At 45.2% G+C, this 18860-nt stretch overlaps 1 protein-coding gene across 4 annotated transcripts in view; it reads left to right on the top strand.

The window, feature by feature from the left end:
* The window catches only part of arhgef9a (Cdc42 guanine nucleotide exchange factor (GEF) 9a), a 270953-nt gene that overhangs the window by 90398 nt on the left and 161695 nt on the right, over positions 1 to 18860 (top strand). Inside the window, exons 1-2 of one of the 4 annotated variants that reach the window (XM_055643577.1) lie at positions 8876 to 8997; positions 11811 to 11867. The exons of 1 other annotated variant lie outside the window; for it this stretch is intronic. In XM_055643577.1, coding sequence (XP_055499552.1) covers positions 8995 to 8997; positions 11811 to 11867 — 60 coding nt within the window. In that variant the 5' untranslated portion in view covers positions 8876 to 8994. Of the gene's footprint in view, positions 1 to 8875; positions 8998 to 9712; positions 9848 to 11810; positions 11868 to 18860 lie in introns of those variants that run through there. 2 more of the 4 variants (XM_055643576.1, XM_055643575.1) reach the window with 2 other exon arrangements.

Genomic DNA, 18860 nt, shown 5'->3' with positions numbered 1-18860 from the left:
AAACCATCATCAAAGCATGCACCCACTAAAGTTCTGAGCAATTCAAGGATATTGACCCACCGGCAAATAACTGTTTTCTCCATTTGTTGACATTCTATGATCTAATGAATGAGGTATTTTCTAGATTAAGTGAAGAAACACAGAACTACTTTGCAAGATTGGGTAACCAAGGAAACCCAAAGTAGAATTTACTAATCTCCAGGCACAATTGCATCACACACAGACACGGTCCAACTACCCAGCCATCAGACCAGCTCGAAGAACAATTTGAAGTTCCATCCCTTGGCCACAAACATATGTAGGAAGGAACTGCAGATGCTGGTTTACACCGAAGATAGACACAAAATGCTGGAGTAACTGATTGGGGCAGGCAGCATCTCTGGAGAGAAGGAGTGGGTGACGTTGCAGATCAAATCCCGAAACGTTACCCACTGTTGAGTATAGGAGCAGGGAGGTTCTACTGCAGTTGTACAGGGTCTTGGTGAGACCACACCTGGAGTATTGCGTACAGTTTTGATCTCCAAATCTGAGGAAAGACATTATTGCCATAGAGGGAGTGCAGAGAAGGTTCACCAGACTGATTCCTGGGATGTCAGGACTGTCTTATGAAGAAAGACTGGATAGACTTGGTTTATACTCTCTAGAATTTAGGAGATTGAGAGGGGATCTTATAGAAACTTACAAAACTCTTAAGGGGTTGGACAGGCTAGATGCAAGAAGATTGCTCCCGATGTTGGGGAAGTCCAGGGCAAGGGTCACAGCTTAAGGATAAGGGGGAAATCCTTTAAAACCGAGATGAAGAACTTTTTTCACACAGAGAGTGGTGAATCTCTGGAACTCTCTGCCGCAGAGGGTAGTCGAGGCCAGTTCATTGGCTATATTTAAGAGGGAGTTAGATGTGGCCCTTGTGGCTAATGGGATCAGAGGGTATGGAGAGAAGGCAGGTTCGGGATACCGAGTTGGATGATCAGCCATATTGAATGGCGGTGCAGGCTCGAAGGGCCGAATGGCCTACTCCTGCACCTAATTTCTATGTTTCTATGTTTCTCGCCAGGGATGCTCTCTGTCCCACTGTGTTACTCCAGCATTTTGTGTCTCTCTTCAACATACGTACCATCTCTGAGGATATGGCAGAGTGTACATTTGGATACAAGAGGAAAGGTCCTGAACCTCAATCTCAAACTAGTACAGGCTCCATTTTAATGTGGGGTTACCCTGTACACAATTACCCTGCGTTCAGCTGAGTGGTAAACAAGGATTCTCAAGGGCCTGTCCCTCTGTGCCAAGTCAAGTCAAGTCAAGTTTATTTGTCACATACACATACGAGATGTGCAGTGAAATGAAAGTGGCAATGCTCGCGGAACAACAAAACAACCAAACAAATTATAAACACAACCATAACACACATATTATTTTACATAATAAATAATAGAAGGAAAAAACTTTCTGTAGAGTTAGTCCCCTGGTGAGAAAGGCGTTTACAGTCCGAATTGCCTCTGGGAAGAAACTCCTTCTCAACCTCTCCGTTCTCACTGCATGGCAACGGAGGCGTTTGCCTGACCGTAGCGGCTGGAACAGTCTGTTGCAGGGGTGGAAGAGGTCTCTCATGATTTTGTTTGCTCTGGAGTTGCACCTCCTGTTGTATAGTTCCTGCAGGGGGGTGAGTGAAGTTCCCATAGTGCGTTCGGCCGAACGCACTACTCTCTGCGCTACAGAGCTCTGCGAGGTAATTCAAGAGCTCTCCCGAGTTTTCGAACTCGGAGAATGTCCGTAGCGGGTCCGTAGGAGTTCGTGGCTGCCTTGTGGCGGCTCGTAGAGTAAAAAGTAACAATATTTTTCATCACGAGTATTTTTTTACTCGTGGACATTTTTCACAGTGTTGAGTTTACTTGATTTTCCGAGCCTACCGTTACTCGTACGAGCCACTACGAGACATCCACTGACTCCTACGAACCCGCTATGGATATTCTCCGAGTTCGAATCAGGGGAAAACTCGGGAGGATCAGGGGAAAACTCGCTAGAATTTAGAAGATTGAGGGGGGATCTTATAGAAACTTACAAAATTCTTAAGGGGTTGGACTGGCTAGATGTAGGAAGATTATTCCCGATGTTGGGGAAGTCCAGAACAAGGGGTCACAGTTTAAGGGTAAGAGGGAAGTCTTTTAGGACCTAGATGAGAAAAACATTTTTTACACAGAGAGTGGTGAATCTGTGGAATTCTCTGCCACAGAAGGTAGTTGAGGCCAGTTCATTGGCTATATTTAATAGGGAGTTAGATGTGGCCCTTGTGGCTAAAGGGATCAGGGGGTGTGGAGAGAAGGAAGGTATGGGATACTGAGTTGGATGATCAGCCATGATCATATTGAATGGCGGTGCAGGCTCGAAGGGCCGAATGGCCTACTCCTGCACCTATTTTCTATGTTTCTCTTGAATTACCTCATACAGTGGGACAGGCACTTCAGGATAAGAGGCATAGATAGGGTAGACAGTCAGACATTTTTCTCCAGAATGGAAAAAACAAATTCTAGAGGGCGTAGCTGAAAGATGAGTGGAGCAAAGTTTGAAAGAGGATGTGCGGGTCAACACAGGGGGTGGAGTGCCTGGAATGTGCTGTCAGGATTGGTGGTTGAGGCACAGACGATAGTCTCATTTAAGAGGTTTTGGATAGGCACACTGAGATGCAGTGAATGCAGGGATATAGATTATGCACAGGTTTTTACGAGATGGTCTTGGCATCAAGTTCAGCACAGACATCGTGGGCTGAAGAGCCTGTCCTTCTGCTGTACTGTTCTATGCTCTTAGGTATTACTTTCTTTTGAGGTTATCCAGCTCATTTACTGTGTCTTGGATGATTTAGCCACAGAAATCCACTAAATAGCATTACATTTATTTTTACAATTTACAGGGGTGGCACGGTGGCGCAGCAGTAGCGTTGTTGCCTTACAGCGCAAGAGACCCGGGTTTGATCCTTACAGCGCCAGAGACCCGGGTTTGATCCCAACTACGGCTGTTGCCTGTACGGAGTTTGTACATTCTCCCTATGGGTTTGTTTATCCTCGCCTGGGATTTCTCCGGGTGCTCCGGATTCTTCCCACACACGAAAGACGTACATGTTTGTAAGTTAATTGGCTGTGGTGAGAAAATAAATTGTCTCTAGTGTACAGGATAGTGCAGGTGTGATCGCTGGTTGGCACGGACCCGTAGACTGTTTCCGCATTGTATCTCTAATGTCCAAAGTCCACATAACTGTTCTGGCTAACCCAAGTAGCACAAGTTAAAACAATATCCCTCAGATTTTGGAGCATGACCATCTGAATTAGCACCTAGTGTCCAATTTGGAAGCTGTACGCAGATGATTTAATGTCAAAAATCCAGTTTGTTCTTGATTTTATGTTTTTCTCTCTGAACCTTTGTGCCAATTATTCCATCAGATGTGTCATGCTAACAGGAATACTGTGGGAAAAAAAGCATTATAATAATGAATATATTGATATCTAATTTAAATGAACAGCCTGATGGTACCTGATGTTGCCATCCAACTGGTACTGCTACAAGAATATAACATTAATAATAATGCATTGTAATTATACATACCTGAATTAATATGCATTATAATAATAACTGTTGAAAGGTACAACTAGGAAATAGGTCCTCGGCACAATCAGCCCATCAATCACCCACATTCTCTACACACTGGGGTAAATCTGCAGAGCCCAATTAACCCACAAACTCACAAGTATTTGGGATGTGAGAGGCAGACAGTCACTATATCCATGGACTATCCCAGAGTGGAACATACTTCCTGACAATAGACAATAGGTGCAGGAGTAGGCCATTCGGCCCTTCGAGCCAGCACCGTCATTCAATGTGATCGTTGCTGAGCATCCCCAATCAGTACCCCGTTCCTGCCTTCTCCCCATATCATCTGACTCCGCTATCTTTAAGAGCCCTATCTAGCTCTCTCTTGAAAGCATCCAGAGAACCCGTGTCCACCATCCTCTGAGGCAGAGAATTCCACACACAACTCTCTGTGAGAAAAAGTGTTTCATCTTCCCCGTTCTAAATAGCTTACCCCTTATTCTAAAGGGCCTGTCCCACTGTACGAGGTAATTTAAGAGTTCTCCCGAGTTCTCCCCTGATTCGAGCTTGTGTAATGTATGTAGCGGGTAGGTAGGAGCTCGCGGATGTCACGTAGCGGCTTGTACGAGTAACGGTAGGTACTCGGGAAATCCGGTAAACTTGTGATGTTTTTTCAACACTGTGAAAAATGTCCACGAGTAAAAAAATACTCGTGATAAAAAAAATTGTTACTTTTTACTCGTACATGCGGCCCCTGGTTCTGGACTCGCCTAACACCGGGAACATGTTTCCTGCCTCTATCATGTCCAAATCCTTAATAATCTTATATGTTTCAATAAGATCCCCTTTCATCTTTCTAAATTCCAGAGTATACAAGCCCAGCCGCTCCATGCTCTCTGCATATGACAGCCCCGCCAACCCGGGAATTAACCTTGTGTAACGGGTATAGCTTGGACCCAATAGCAGCACAGAGTAGTAACACAGGAATGGGTACACCGTACTCACACAGAGGCTCAGGATTGAGCGAGGGTTCCGAAGAGGGGCAGGCAGGAGACGTAGTCGGGGTAGCGGAAGGTCCGGTAACCAGGAGATCCAACACACGATGCAAACAAACCAGCGAGGGACAGACGAAAGGACGGAATGGTCAGGGGCAGGCAGGTTCGAATCCGTGTAGGCAGTCGGGAAATTGCTGGAGAGTCTTGCATGAATGCTGAGAACAATCTGGCACTGTGTGAATGGTGAGGAGAGTCTATATACCGGGTTAATTGGTGATCAGAGGCAACTGAGTGCAACAGGTGAGGAGAGTTGGGCTGATGAGAGGGGAGTGGCAGGCAGGCAGGCAGGTGAGGAGAAGGAGGGACTGGTGGAAAAGTACTGGGAGGTGAAGTGGATGAGAATGAGGAGAGGGCAGACTATGACACCTTGTAAACCTACGTTGCACTCCCTCAATAGCAAGAATGGCCTTCCTCAAATTAGAGGACCAAAACTCCACTAAATACTCCAGGTGTGGTTACACTAGGACCCTATACAACTGCAGATGGACCTCTTTGCTCCTATACTCAACTGCTCTTGCCATAAAGGCCAACATGCCATTCGCTTTCTTCACTGCCCAGTGTACCTGCATGCTTACTTTCATTGGCACCACCAGGTGTGCACTAAGCTTTTCACTCTTCAAGTCACAACCCGACAACCTGAACATGGATCATCTCTGCCTGCTCTGCCGAGGACAAGAAGGCTCTGCAGAGAGTAGTGCGTTCGGCCGAACGCACTATGGGAACTTCACTCACCCCCCTGCAGGAACTATACAACAGGAGGTGCAACTCCAGAGCAAACAAAATCATGAGAGACCTCTTCCACCCCTGCAACGGACTGTTCCAGCCGCTACGGTCAGGCAAACGCCTCCGTTGCCATGCAGTGAGAACGGAGAGGTTGAGAAGGAGTTTCTTCCCAGAGGCAATTCGGACTGTAAACGCCTTTCTCACCAGGGACTAACTCTACACAACGTTTTTCCTTCTATTATTTATTATGTAAAAGAATATGTGTGTTATGATTGTGTTTATAATTTGTTTGGTTGTTTTGTTGTTTGTCTTTTGCACAAAAGTCCGCGAGCATTGCCACTTTCATTTCACTGCACATCTCGTATTCGTATGTGACAAATAAACCCAACTTGACTTGACTTGACTCACCAAACTTGCCCACTTAAAAATTTAAAGAACCCTTTTGCAACCAGTGCCCATGCGAGTGTAACCTGCACGTGATAGCCTAGCTGTTGGCAGTTGTGCGGTAAACAAGCAGAAACAGTGAGAGGAAACCGGAGTACCCAGAGGATGAACGGGAAAACTTTACACAGACTGCACCTGAGGTCAAAATCGAGCCTGGGTCTCTGGCACTGTGAGACAGCAGCTCTACCTCCTGCTTCACTGTGCTGCGCCATATTACATACAACTACATTCAGGGCCTTACCACACCTGGGTACCACACACAAAGGGTGGTGGGTGCATGGAACAAGCTGCCAGGGAAGGTCGTTGAGGCAGGGACTATCCCAACATTTAACAAGCAGTTAGACAGGTACATGGATAGGACAGGTTTGGACCAAATGCTTGCAGGTGGGGCTAGTGTAGCTGGGACATGTTGGCCGGTGTGGGCAAGTTGGGATGAAGGGCCTGTTTCCACACGGTATCGCTCTATGACTCAATGACCTATTTAGCAAACTGCGATGATAATGTCCCGGTCAGCAAAAGTGTCAGGCTGTTTATTATTAATATGCAGCCCATGACAGTCAACAGTGGCCAGAATATTAGATCCACCTTCTGGTAGGTCAATGCTGGCCTCAGGGAATAGTGCCAGTGGATGGTTGACTTTCTCCCATGCACCATACAGTATATCTTCATTAACTCCTCTTTTAAACTCTTAGATAACAGGGTCAGATGCAAGCGAAGTGAACTACTTATCTATATCATAGAAGCATAGAAACATAGAAAATAGGTGCAGGAGGAGGCCATTCGGCCCATCAAGCCAGCACCACCATTCATTGTGATCATGGCTGATCGTTCCCATTCTATAACCCGCGCCTGCCTTCTATTTTCGTTATTTGTCATTTTTATGTTTCAATGTTGGTTCCCCTCCTCTGCACTTTTACCAAATGTTCCCCAATGGGCAGGAAAATTCACTACCTCTTCAGCTTGGCTGATTGGACCAACGGCAGGTAGTGGTGAGCAGAGGGTGGTCCCGATAGAAATTACATGACGTCATGAGGAGCTGGAAGTCACCCAGTCACCAGTCAGTTGGAATTCGTTAGTATAGAGATACAGCGCGTAAACAGGCGCTTCCAACTGTCGTGTCTGCACCGACCAGCAACCCCCCCGTACACCAGCACTATCCTACACACACTCGAGACAATTTACAATCATTACCGAAGCCAATTAACCTACAAACCCGCACGTCTTTGGAGGTTTACAGACAGCACCCATGGCACGGTGGCACAGTGGTGGAGTTGCTGCTGTCCCACTGCGACTACCTAATCTGCGAGTTTAGACGAGTTTGCCCTCGACTCAAACTCGCGGCATGGTCGACACGTGGTCCTAGGAGGTCCTATGAGGTCACTGGAACTCTCCTTCATGCTCGAGGGAAGTTCCCGAATACTCGCGGCCTCAGCTAGGTCGCGGAAAATCTTTCAGCACGTTGAAAATGTTTCCGCAAGTAAAATTTGGTCGGCATGGTTCATTTTAACTCGTAGTGCAGTGGAGTGGGGTGGCTATTTAATTACAGGCAGTCGAGGGCAGCCGTAGGCAATCGCCTTCGCTGACCGTGCAATCTGATTGGCTCATTGGAGTTTTCAGGACCAAGGAAAACCCACCTGTTGGTAAAATGTCCGCTAAACTTTATTGTACTTCTTAAAAGTGTCTCCACTCCTTCACCGCCTTCTCCCCCCTTCTATCCTCCCCCCCCCCCTTCTCTCCCCTCCTCCTCTCCGTGCTCTCTAAAGGACTTGCCGTACACTGTACAGCCGTCTTATACCTTCCTCTTCATCGTGGGTGTGAATTTCAGACAGCGCTCCCCCGCTTTCCCTGGCCCCTGCCTATGCGATGTGTTTGCGTGTGTGTGTGTGTGTGCGGTCGGTCGACCCAGCTCGCGGTTTCAATGCTGACGGTCCATCCAGCTCATGGTTTTCCAGGCGAATGCCCTCGAGCTTGAAGGCCGAAGACACTCTTCTTAACTCACGGATTAGGTCGCCGCAATGGGACAGCCTCTTTACAGCACCAGTGACCCGGGTTCGATCCTGACCACAGGTGGTATCTGTACAGGGTTTGTACGTTCTACCTGGGACCACGTGGGTGGCGATGTGTTGCCCAAGGGATAAGATGGTCACAATTAATTTAGGTAGTCCTGTGTAGGAAGGAACTGCAGATGCAGGTTTACACCGTAGACACAAAGTACTGAAGTAACTCAGCGGGTCAGGCAGCATCTCTGGAGAAAGGGAATAGGTGACGTTTCAGATCGAGACCTTTCATCAGGCTGAGAGTTAGGGGCCTGAGACCCAGAGTTCCCCCGTGAATCTCAGTCTGATGAAGGGTCCCGAACCGAATTCCTTTCCCCCATAGATGCTGCCTGACCCGCTGAGTTACTACAGCATTTTGTGTCTATCGAATTTAGATAGTGGATCTGAGTTAGCATCCGAGTCTAAACAATGAGATCTCCACCCTCCCCCTCACTCAGGATGAGGGTGAGAGAGGTGGGGGGAGGATGAGGGGGAGGGGGGAAATTAATTATATTTACACGAATGCTGCCCCTGCTGAATGCAAGGATGGGGGAAAAAAACACAATCTGAGTTTAGTGCAGCTGTGCTAAAAAGATTTATGGGACCATTATACTTTTTCTTCATTTGATTTATTAAATCGGTACTATCCTGATATCTCCTTTGAAATGACTCTCCCGGGAGAGAGACACACCCCACCCATCACACCCCAGGTTAACTCACTCTCTGGATAGTCGTGCTGCACGGCTTGAATCAATGTGTCTTTGCCGCAAACTGAAGCCGGTTTTACAAACTCGATCCCTCCCTCGTCTTCACTGCCAGGTTGGTCGCCTGCCTCGACATATCTTTACAGACAGTTTCTGGACTGAAATCAGGTGTGCAAACCCCAGGCTCATCTCTGCTGCCCCAGCCAAAGAGGGGAGGGGGGTGGGGGTGATGGGGAGGGAAGGGGGGGTGAGGGGGGGAATCAATTATATTTACACGAATGCTGCCCCTGCTGAGATGTGGTAATTCTGCACAGATCCTGAGCCAAAACCTAAGACCTTCTGGTCTGCTCGACTCTTGCTTGATACAGCCTGTTTTACTCGTCGGATTACCACGGGAGCTACTACAGCAAACTAACAAATAAAACCCAATTGCGGCGATGTTTCCTGGAGAACATGGTTAGTTCTGGTAATATATTTTTTTCCACCAGGTCGTGGGACTGAAAGAGTACGCTTTACTGAAAGCTTGTTTGCCTTCTTGGCTGCTTGCATTCTCAAAGCAAGCAGAGTGAAATATCCAGGTGACTTTTATCTAAGTTGTTTTTCTCCTAAAGATCTTGCTTTACATTTAAACAAAAAAGAGGAAAATTCCATATACTGTTAAAGATTCCCCATTAGACCCCTCCCCTCTTTAATACAGAGCGATATGCGATGACTGTGTAGTCATGACATTACCTTTGCATACATGATTGGCAACCTGCATCTTTGCTTTGCTAGTGATTAGCATTCGCCGCCCGCCTCGGATGCTGCCTGCCTCGCACTGTGTGAGATACAGCTTACGGGGGATGCTGTTCAAACCCTGGCTCCCTCTCCGTCTCTGTCTTATCCACATAACAGTGTGACGTGCAATCACTGCCGAATGGGTTATGGCAAAGACTCCAGTGCAAGTGAAGCACTTGAGGCTGACGCTGCAATCAGCTGGAATGGAATGAATTAGGAAAACAAGGGGGAAGAAGAGACCTCATCTGGCATGGTGGATCTGCTGGACAATTTTAGTTCAGAGCCCAGGTTGACAACACAGAGCCTGCCAGATCCGCATCTTGAATATTACAGTCTCCTGCATTGCACCATGACCTTGGATATACAGACCATTGTTGTATTTGCCATTATCGTAGTGTTGGTATTGGTGAATGTAATTTTAATGTTTCTGCTCGGCACACGCTAATGGATGACTCTTGAGCTATTGGGGTGACACAGCGCTTCAGAGACACCGCTACAGCATGGGCCTGCAGTGATATGAATGACGTTGGTATATTATCTACCTAATCTTTTGTCGTGTCTTGTCTTTAATATGCCTGTAAGTCTAGCTATTTGTTGGGAAGATCTTGTGTCAAATTAAAAAAAAAAACATGTATGAACTAGTAAAGGGCTTTAGGGAGGTTTTTATTTCCTCAGCAATAGTGTCTGCACTCTGTAGAATTTTCTAGCAAGCAATTATTCATGCTCTCTGTATTTCTGAAAGCTGGTCTCAGCGTGTGTGTGTGTGTGTGTGTGTGAGAGAGAGAGAGAGAGAAAGTGAGGTGTACAGTTTATGAGCAGTTTAGGCTGAATGATGCTTAATGTTTGCAATTAAGCATTGTCAATAAATATTTCCCTGTAAAACTGAGAATGTTATTTCACCAGTAAATTTGTTGGTGGATTGATGTTTAAAAAAACCCCCCCCCAGCATGTTTCAAGATGGCCAGCATGCTTTATTTTTTGAGAAAAAAATAAATTGTTGTCTGTACAGGAATTGATAATTTTTTCAGAGTGTGTTATGTATGGCGATGCAGGCTTGTTTATATTGTGAATCATGGGGTAATGGGAGATTGCAAATGCTGGCCTTATCTCTTGTGCAGTGTGGAGGGAGGACTGACGTTAAAGAGTTAATAAAATCCTTCACAGTTTAAAACAAACACTGAGGCAAATCTTTTCCTGCGTTCTTAATCAAATGAATTCAGTTGTTGCTATTTCTGTAAAACACCATGACACAGCTTTGCGAATCTATTTTTGGTTAATTTTGAAACTGTGGAGAGAACAAAACCAGACCTTATTTTATGCCATTGCCTTTTATTTTTGACTAAATTATTCTGGTAGAATTTATAATGATCTGCATTTTCTTTCAGCCATTTTTAATGTTTGGCCCACAATTGCTATACAATAATCTGCCAAGCTCATATCTTTGGAAAACTAAAACATGCTTTTTAAATGCATTGTTTTAAATGAAGAAGAGGCGGGCAAATTGCATGCAGTTTTTTGTAACCTGCCTCCATACACAATTTGTTTCCCACCAATAACAAGGTTCACGTACATAATTCACTTTCTGGGCTGTTACTGAGGGCACAGTGATGAAGGGACATGAGATGTGTTTAAAAATACCCTCTAGTCAGCATATGGAGGAGGACCAGCCGTGATTCATGAAACCTGTATAGAAATGTCTTTCAACCAAGGTAGAAGATAAAAATCCTCAGTCTGAAGAAGGATCCCGACCCAAGTGTCATCTATTCCCTTTTCTCCAGAGATGCTGCCTGACCCACTGAGTTACTCCAGGATTTCGTGTCCACAAGAATCCCCAAGTTTGGACAATGATAGTTACGAATAACTAATTAAACCTCAACCTATTTACATCCTGTGGTTTGTAGACTTTGTTGAAGTGTTGTGATGGGAATTTCTAGGAGACAGCATTATTGATTTGAAATTAGGGAGCCAATAGCACTTGTGCCCATCGTGACACAAACCAAACTCCCTTCTATTGACCCGGCAAGGCCAGCAGCATAATCAAGGACGAGTCGCACCCTGGCCACTCCCTCTTCTCCCCTCTGCCACTGGGCAAATTGTTCAGAAGTAGAAAACGCACACTTCCAGATTCAGGGACAGTTTCTTCACAGCTGTTACCAGGCAAATGAACCATCCTACCACAACTAGAGAGCAGTCCTGAACTCCTGTCTATCTCATCAGACTTTACTGGCTTTACTTTGCACTAAATGTTATTCCCTTTATCACATATCTGTACACTGTGAATGGCTCGATTGTAATCACGTATTGACTTTCTGTCGACTGGTTAGCAAACAACAACAGCTTTTCACTGTACCTTGGTACACGTGATAATAAACTAACACCGAAGTGAACTGATCTGGAATAGTGTAAGCATTATTGTGCAATGTTAAGGAAGAAAAACTAAGACATTTCCTTCATTTTTATTTCCTCTCCGTAATCACTTTTTTCCTTTTCAGAGGCAGCTCGCTCCCTCACAGATCTTTTACTGGATTGGTGGGTGCATCAGTCGGTCTGTAAGTTGCTGCCAGAAACATTTTTGAATCAGTTGTGCGATCTGCCAAAAGGGCAGCCTTGGACCAGGTCTCAAGCCCATTGTCCTCTGCCACAGATGGGACCTTCAGTTTCCCATGGAGTGTCCTGTCCAACAGGACTATACCAATAGGCCATGAACCCTTGAGTATAACCCTTGAGTATATAAGTATGTAGAAGTTGGGTGATCATGTTGCAGTTCAGAGTTGAGAAGTTGGCCGGTCATGTTGCAATGGTATAAAACGTTGGTGAGGCCACATTGTGTAGGAAGGAACTGCAGATGCTGGTTCAAATCGAAGATAGACACAAAAAGCTGGGGTAACTCAGTGAGTCAGACAGCAACTCTGGGGAAATGGATTCCCTCTCCCCTGACTTTCAGTCTGAAGAAGGTTCTCGACCTGAAACGTCACCTATTCCTTTTCTCCAGAGATGCTGTCTGACCCGCTGAGTTACTCCAGCTCTTTGTGTCTATTTAGAACATTGTGTTCAGTTTTGGGCACCATGTTATAGGAAAGATGATGTTGAGCTGTGAACTGCGCAGAGAAGATTTAGGGGGATATTGCCAGGACTAGAGGACCTGAGGTATTAAGGAGAGGTTGTGCAAGTTATGACTCTATTCCTTGGAGCACAGGAGGATGAGGGGTCACCTTATAGAGGTGTACAAAATCATGAGAAGAATAGATCGGGTAGACACACAAAGTCTCTTACCCAGAGTAGCGGATTGAGAACCATTGTACATAGGTTTAAGGGGGAAAATATTTAATAGGATCCTGAGGGGTAACGGGCTGCCAGAGGAGGTAGTTGAGGCATGTACTAGTGCAACATTTAGGAAATATTGAGACGGGTACAAGGATGGGACAAGTTTAGAGGGATATGGGCCAAATGCAGGCAGGTTGGAGTGTAGATGGGGCATGTTGGTCGGTGTGGGCAAGTTGGGCCGAAAGGCCTGTTTCCACTCTATAACTGAGAGAACCGTATGTGGGCTTAAAAACCTCCTGCTGCAAGATGTGAATTATTTAACCCTTGCTGGACTCGATAAATATATATATTTTTTGGTAAAGTTTGAGGTTTTGAAACAGAGGGTAGAAACATCTGATGAAAGTGTGATTGCCTCAGTGTGTATTCCACTTAGAAACATAGCAAAATAGGTGCAGGAGTAGGCCATTAGGCCCTTCGATATGATCATGGCTGGTCATCGAAAAGCAGTACCCTGTTCCAGCTTTTTCCCCATATCCCTTGATTCCTTTCACCCTAAGAGCTATATCTAATTCCCTCTGGAAAACATCCAGTGAATTGGCCTCCACTGCCTTCTGTGGCAGAGAATCCACAGATTCACAACTCTCTGGGTGAAAAATGGCCTACCCCTTATTCTTAAACTGTGACCCCTGGTTCTGGCCTCCCCCCAACATCGGGAACATTTTTCCTGCATCTAGCCTGTCCTTTCCTTTAATAATTTTATATATTTTTATAAGATCTCCTCTCATCCTTCTAAATTCCAGTCGACCCATTCTTTCATCATATGTCATTCCTGCCATCCTGGGAATTAACCTGGTGAACCTACGCTGCACTCCCTCAATAGCAATAATGTCCTTCCTCAAATTAGGAGACCAAAATTGCACACAATACTCCAGGTGATGTCTCACCAGGGCCCTGTACAACTGCAGTAGGACCTCCTTGCTCCTAAACTCAAATTTTCGACTTGCTTGATTTTGAGGCAATTATTATTAATCTGTTAATTTTAGTGCTCGCCAAAAATAATGAAAGTAATCCTAAAAATAGCAATCCAACATTTAGATCCAAAGAAGAAGTCAAAGTTGTGAAGGAAAAAAAATCTATTTTTCTTCCTGACAATTTCCAAGACACCACTCCTCCGTTCCTGATGGTGTTTTCTGTTGCTAAGCTACAGATCAATCATCTTGATCATCTGCTGGTACCACATGCCAGTGGCCTTTCTCCATGGATGTGGAATTATATGGTGTCGAGAGTTGGCTGCAGATTATGGAATGGGCCTGATTTAATTTTCCATTGATCTCAATGAATGTTAAAATCAGGTGGTGAGTTCATGATGCCGGTTTTATACCAAGTCTGTAATGTTATAACCATATAACCATATAACAATTACAGCACGGAAACAGGCCATCTCGGCCCTACAAGTCCGTACCGAACAAATTTTTTTCCCCCTTAGTCCCACCTGCCTGCACTCATACCATAACCCTCCATTCCCTTCTCATCCATATGCCTATCCAATTTATTTTTAAATGATACCAATGAACCTGCCTCCACCACTTCCACTGGAAGCTCATTCCACACCGCTACCACTCTCTGAGTAAAGAAGTTCCCCCTCATATTACCCCTAAACTTCTGTCCCTTAATTCTGAAGTCATGTCCTCTTGTTTGAATCTTCCCTATTCTCAAAGGGAAAAGCTTGTCCACATCAACTCTGTCTATCCCTCTCATCATTTTAAAGACCTCTATCAGGTCCCCCCTTAACCTTCTGCGCTCCAGAGAATAAAGACCTAACTTATTCAACCTATCTCTGTAACTTAGTTGTTGAGATGTTCATCAGTTATAGGAGCATAATTAGGCCCATCAAGTCTACTCTGCATCTTTCCCTCTCAACCCCATTTCCCTACTTTCTTCCCATTACCCCTGAAACCCATATTAATCAAGAATCTGTCAATCTCTGCCTTAAAAAAATATCCATTGACTTGGCACTCGTTGAGGTTGAACATCTCGCTCATTAATTCTTGGTCGGGTTCTCTGACAGACGCAACGACATTAACACATACATGTGGCTAATGATTGAGATCTTTGGCTATTTTGCTCCCCATAAACCCTGCCTTCCCACCAAAACTTGTAGCATCCTGATCCTACTTTGGCCGTTAGTGTTGATAATTCCTCAAAATCTCTGCACCCATCTAATCCCAGCCTTTTGAGCAACATCTATTTTATTTTTTTTAATATTCTGTAGCTACTCATTCTACCTTCATTTGATATGTTCCTTAGCTTCCAGAATGTCCTTTCTAACTTTCCTGCTTATACCACCTTGCTTAATGCCTTCCAATGCATGCAGGATTCTGGTAAACCTCTGCTGACTCTCACCAAAGCCTCCATATCCTTTCCATAATAGGTGACCAGAACTACAATATTCCAAATGCGGCCAAATCAAAGTTTTATAAAGGTACAACGTGATTTCCTGACTCTTATACCTGATGATAGACATGATAGTGTTGGAGTGAATGAGTGGGTCAGGCAGCATTTCTGGAGAGAAGGGATATGTGATGTTTCAGGTCTGAACCCTTATTCAGAGGGAAACGTCACCTATCCTTTTGCTCCAGAGATGCTGCCTGACCCACTGAGCTATTCCACCACTTTGTGTCTATCGTCGGTATAAAGTGGCATCCGCAGTTCCTTCCCACACAATAACCTGATAGAGATATATAAAAATTGTAAGTGTCCTAGATAGGACAGTCAGTCGTTTTTCGTTGGTAGGGGGATCAAAAACAAGAAGGCAAACGTTTAAGGTGAGATGAAGGAGTTTTAAAAGGTCTTTTAGGGGAAAGTTTATTTCCACAGAGAGCGGTTAATATATGGAACTCTCGGCCAGAAGAGCTTGTAAAGTCAGGTATAATTACTATGTCGAAGTGCCATTTAGACAAGCGAAACAGCTAAGGCACAGACGGATATGGCACAATGCTCTGGAATGTTGGACATTGTGGAGAGACGATGGAAGTATATAAAATTAGAAGAGGCATAGATAGGGTAGACAGTCAGAATTTATATTTTTTTGCCAGGGCGGAAATGTCCAACTCTAGAGGGCATAACTAGAAGGTGAGAGGGGGAAAGTTTAATGGAGATTGCGGGGCAAGTATTTCTACACAGAGTGTTGGGGGCGTGGAACACATTGCCAGAGGTGGTGGTGGAGGCAGATCCGAGAGGGGCATTTAAGAGGCTTTTAGATAGGCACATGGAAGTACGAAAAATAGAAGGATATGGATCATGTACAGGCAGATGAGATCAGTTTAACTTGGCATCATGTGTAGGAAAGAACTGCAGATGCTGGTTTAAATCGAAGATAGACACAAAATTCTGGAGTAACTCAGTGGGACGTGCAGCACCACTGGAGAGAAGGAATGGGTGACGTTGGCTGGGTGAATGATGAGTTGGCCTGGGTGCTGGACTGCACGCAAAGCCCAGTCGGCAGGCCAGCTGAGGCGTTTTGGCCCGGGCGCCGGACTTTGTGCGTGATGTCCGGCACCCCATCCAACTCATGAACCGATGATCTGCCATGAGAAGGAGGGGGGGTGGTGGTGTCGGTGGTAAGGGAAGGTCCGAAGGCCGGACAGCTGACCGGGCTGCCGACCGACGGGGCCACGCACGAGGCGCTGCTGCTGCACTCCACGGGCTGCACTATGTCAGGACGGGTGAGGTGGGGCTGGACGCGGCGCTCCGACCCAACAGTCCCCTCGACCCGAGTAGTAGCGGTCAAATATGGCACAAGGGCGGATTCACACAGAGAGTGGTGAATCTGTGGAATTCTATGCCACAGAAGGTAGTTGAGGCCCGTTCATTGGCTATATTTAAGAGGGAGTTAGATGTGGCCCTTGTGGCTAAAGGTATCAGGGGGTATGGAGAGAAGGCAGGTACAGGATACTGAGTTGGATGATCAGCCATGATCATATTAAATGGCGGTGCAGGCTCGAAGGGCAGAATGGCCTACTCCTGCACCTATTTTCTATGTTTCTATGTTACTGTATAGGACCAACAAATTTAGCCCGATATACGGGATGTCCCGGTTAAAATGGGACAGTTGGCAACCCTGGTATGGATAGGCAGCAAGATGTGCATGGATATGGTGGGCTGAAGGGCCTGTTTCTGTGGTGTACAATATGTATCTATGATGCTAATTGCAATTGATCTATCTGGAGGAGATATGAGCAGGAAGAGACTAATGAGATCTTAGGTGAGAAGAGAGGTAAAACATACTTCTGGAACTGTGAGATTGCAGGAAAACATCCCCAGCAGGTCTGATAGAATGAGTGGAGTTATGAAAATTTGAGTTGTGATGATGATGGGAACTGGTCTAGAGATAAGGCAGGATGGAGCTTCTCTGTCTCAATAGATACGTGCACAATTACAAGATGAGTTAGTGCGTGTATCTGCCAGGATCAAATGTAAGATGGCAGAAGTTTTCTGAGCAAGGTTGTGACAAAACTATTGTGAGAAACCAGTTCTAAAGAGGAAAATAAATGTTGACCAGAGATTCTTGTGATGCACAATTTTGATTAGACTTGTCCCTTAAATGGTAGTTCTCTGACTATGAATGGCCAGTTAAGTAAGGAATCAGGAAAGTGTGCTTCTATAGAGCTGCAGAATGGTGTCACAACTCATGTTATGGGTGTTGGAAATACAAGCTTGCAATGGTGCAAGGGCTCATATCTAATTATGAAAGAGATAGAGAGAAGGGGGATGAAGGAGGAGGGTGGCTTGTACTCGGCTTATACTCGCTAGAATTTAGAAGATTGAGGGGGGATCTTATCGAAACTTACAAAATTCTTAAGGGGTTGGACAGGCTAGATGCAGGAAGATTCTTCCCGATGTTGGGGACGTCCAGAACAAGGGGTCACAGTTTAAGGATAAGGGGGAAGTCTTTTAGGACCGAGATGAGAAAAACATTTTAATTAGTGGTTGGGCCAACCAACCTGATTTGTTATTTGTGTCCAAAGCAACTGCAGACGTTGGTTTGCACTGAAGAGAGACACAAAATTCTTGAGTAACTCAGCGGGTCAGGCAGCATTTCTGGAGGAAAGGAATAAGTGACGTTTCAGGTCGAGACCCTTCTTCAGGGGAAATCCTTTAATACTGAGATGAGAAGAACTTTTTTCACTCAGAGAGTGGTGACTCTCTGGAGCTCTGCCGCAGAGGGTATTTGAGGCCAGTTCATTGGCTATATTTAAGAGGGAGTTAGATGTGGCCCTTGTGGCTAAAGGGATCAGGGGGTATGGAGAGAAGGCAGGTATAGGATTCTGAGTTGGATGATGCCATGATCATATTGAATGGCGGTGCAGGCACGAAGGGCCGAATGGCTTACTCCTATTTTCTATGTTTCTATGGCTTAAAGAAAAAATAGAAACACTGAGGCAAAAGAAAGATTCAATTGAAAAGGGGGAGAAGGTACGAATGCAAAAGTAATGAAAAGAATAAGTATGATTTTAAAGTCTTCACCAGCAATCTACTACAAACATAAGCAAGATTTACAACAATTTAAAATAGTTTTCACTTCCTGTCTGAGTGACACCAACCATCTCCACAATGCTGATTCACTTTCCTGAGGAATTGTTGCATAAATCTTTAAGATGAGGAAATGCCTTCAGCCACGCTATGTTTTCCTCATAGTGTGGAGTTTGCAGACAGGCCCTTCGGCCCACCGGGTGCATGTCGACCATCGATCATCCGTTCTCACGAGTTCTGTCATCTCACTGTAGCATCCACTCCCTGCACACTAAGGGGTAACTTACAGCGGCCAGCCAGCCTACAAACACGCACGTCTCTGGGATGTGCGAGGAAGCTGGTACACAGAGAAGATGTTCACAAGAAAAGATAACTTGGTCAGAATCTTAAGGAAGAGGCGACATATAAATAAATTGTCATTTAAGAATACCTGCTGTCAGATTTCAACCTGGCTGTTTGTAGAAGGAGTTGTAAGAAAATGATATGAACAACGCTGTTAAAGATTGTAGACCGTTCGAAGAGGACGAGACGAGATAAATTACCTTGGACATAAACACATTATAATAATGACCCAGATAGTGATATCCTGTAGAGCATCGATTCATTACAGCACTCTTCCAGCCAGAAGACTCACAAACATGCAGCCTGTGGAATTTAATAGATGTTCACTCAGGCTGCGTGCTGCTGTGTCAGCAATGTTCCACACACCCCTGCCCTCCCAAGAGTCAAGAGTGTTTTATTGTCAT

Source organism: Leucoraja erinacea, chromosome 12 (assembly GCF_028641065.1).
Source record: "Leucoraja erinacea ecotype New England chromosome 12, Leri_hhj_1, whole genome shotgun sequence".
Classification (NCBI taxonomy): Eukaryota; Metazoa; Chordata; class Chondrichthyes; order Rajiformes; family Rajidae; genus Leucoraja; species Leucoraja erinaceus.
Note: the sequence above shows the minus strand (reverse complement) of the source record. Positions and strands in the feature narration are given on the sequence as shown.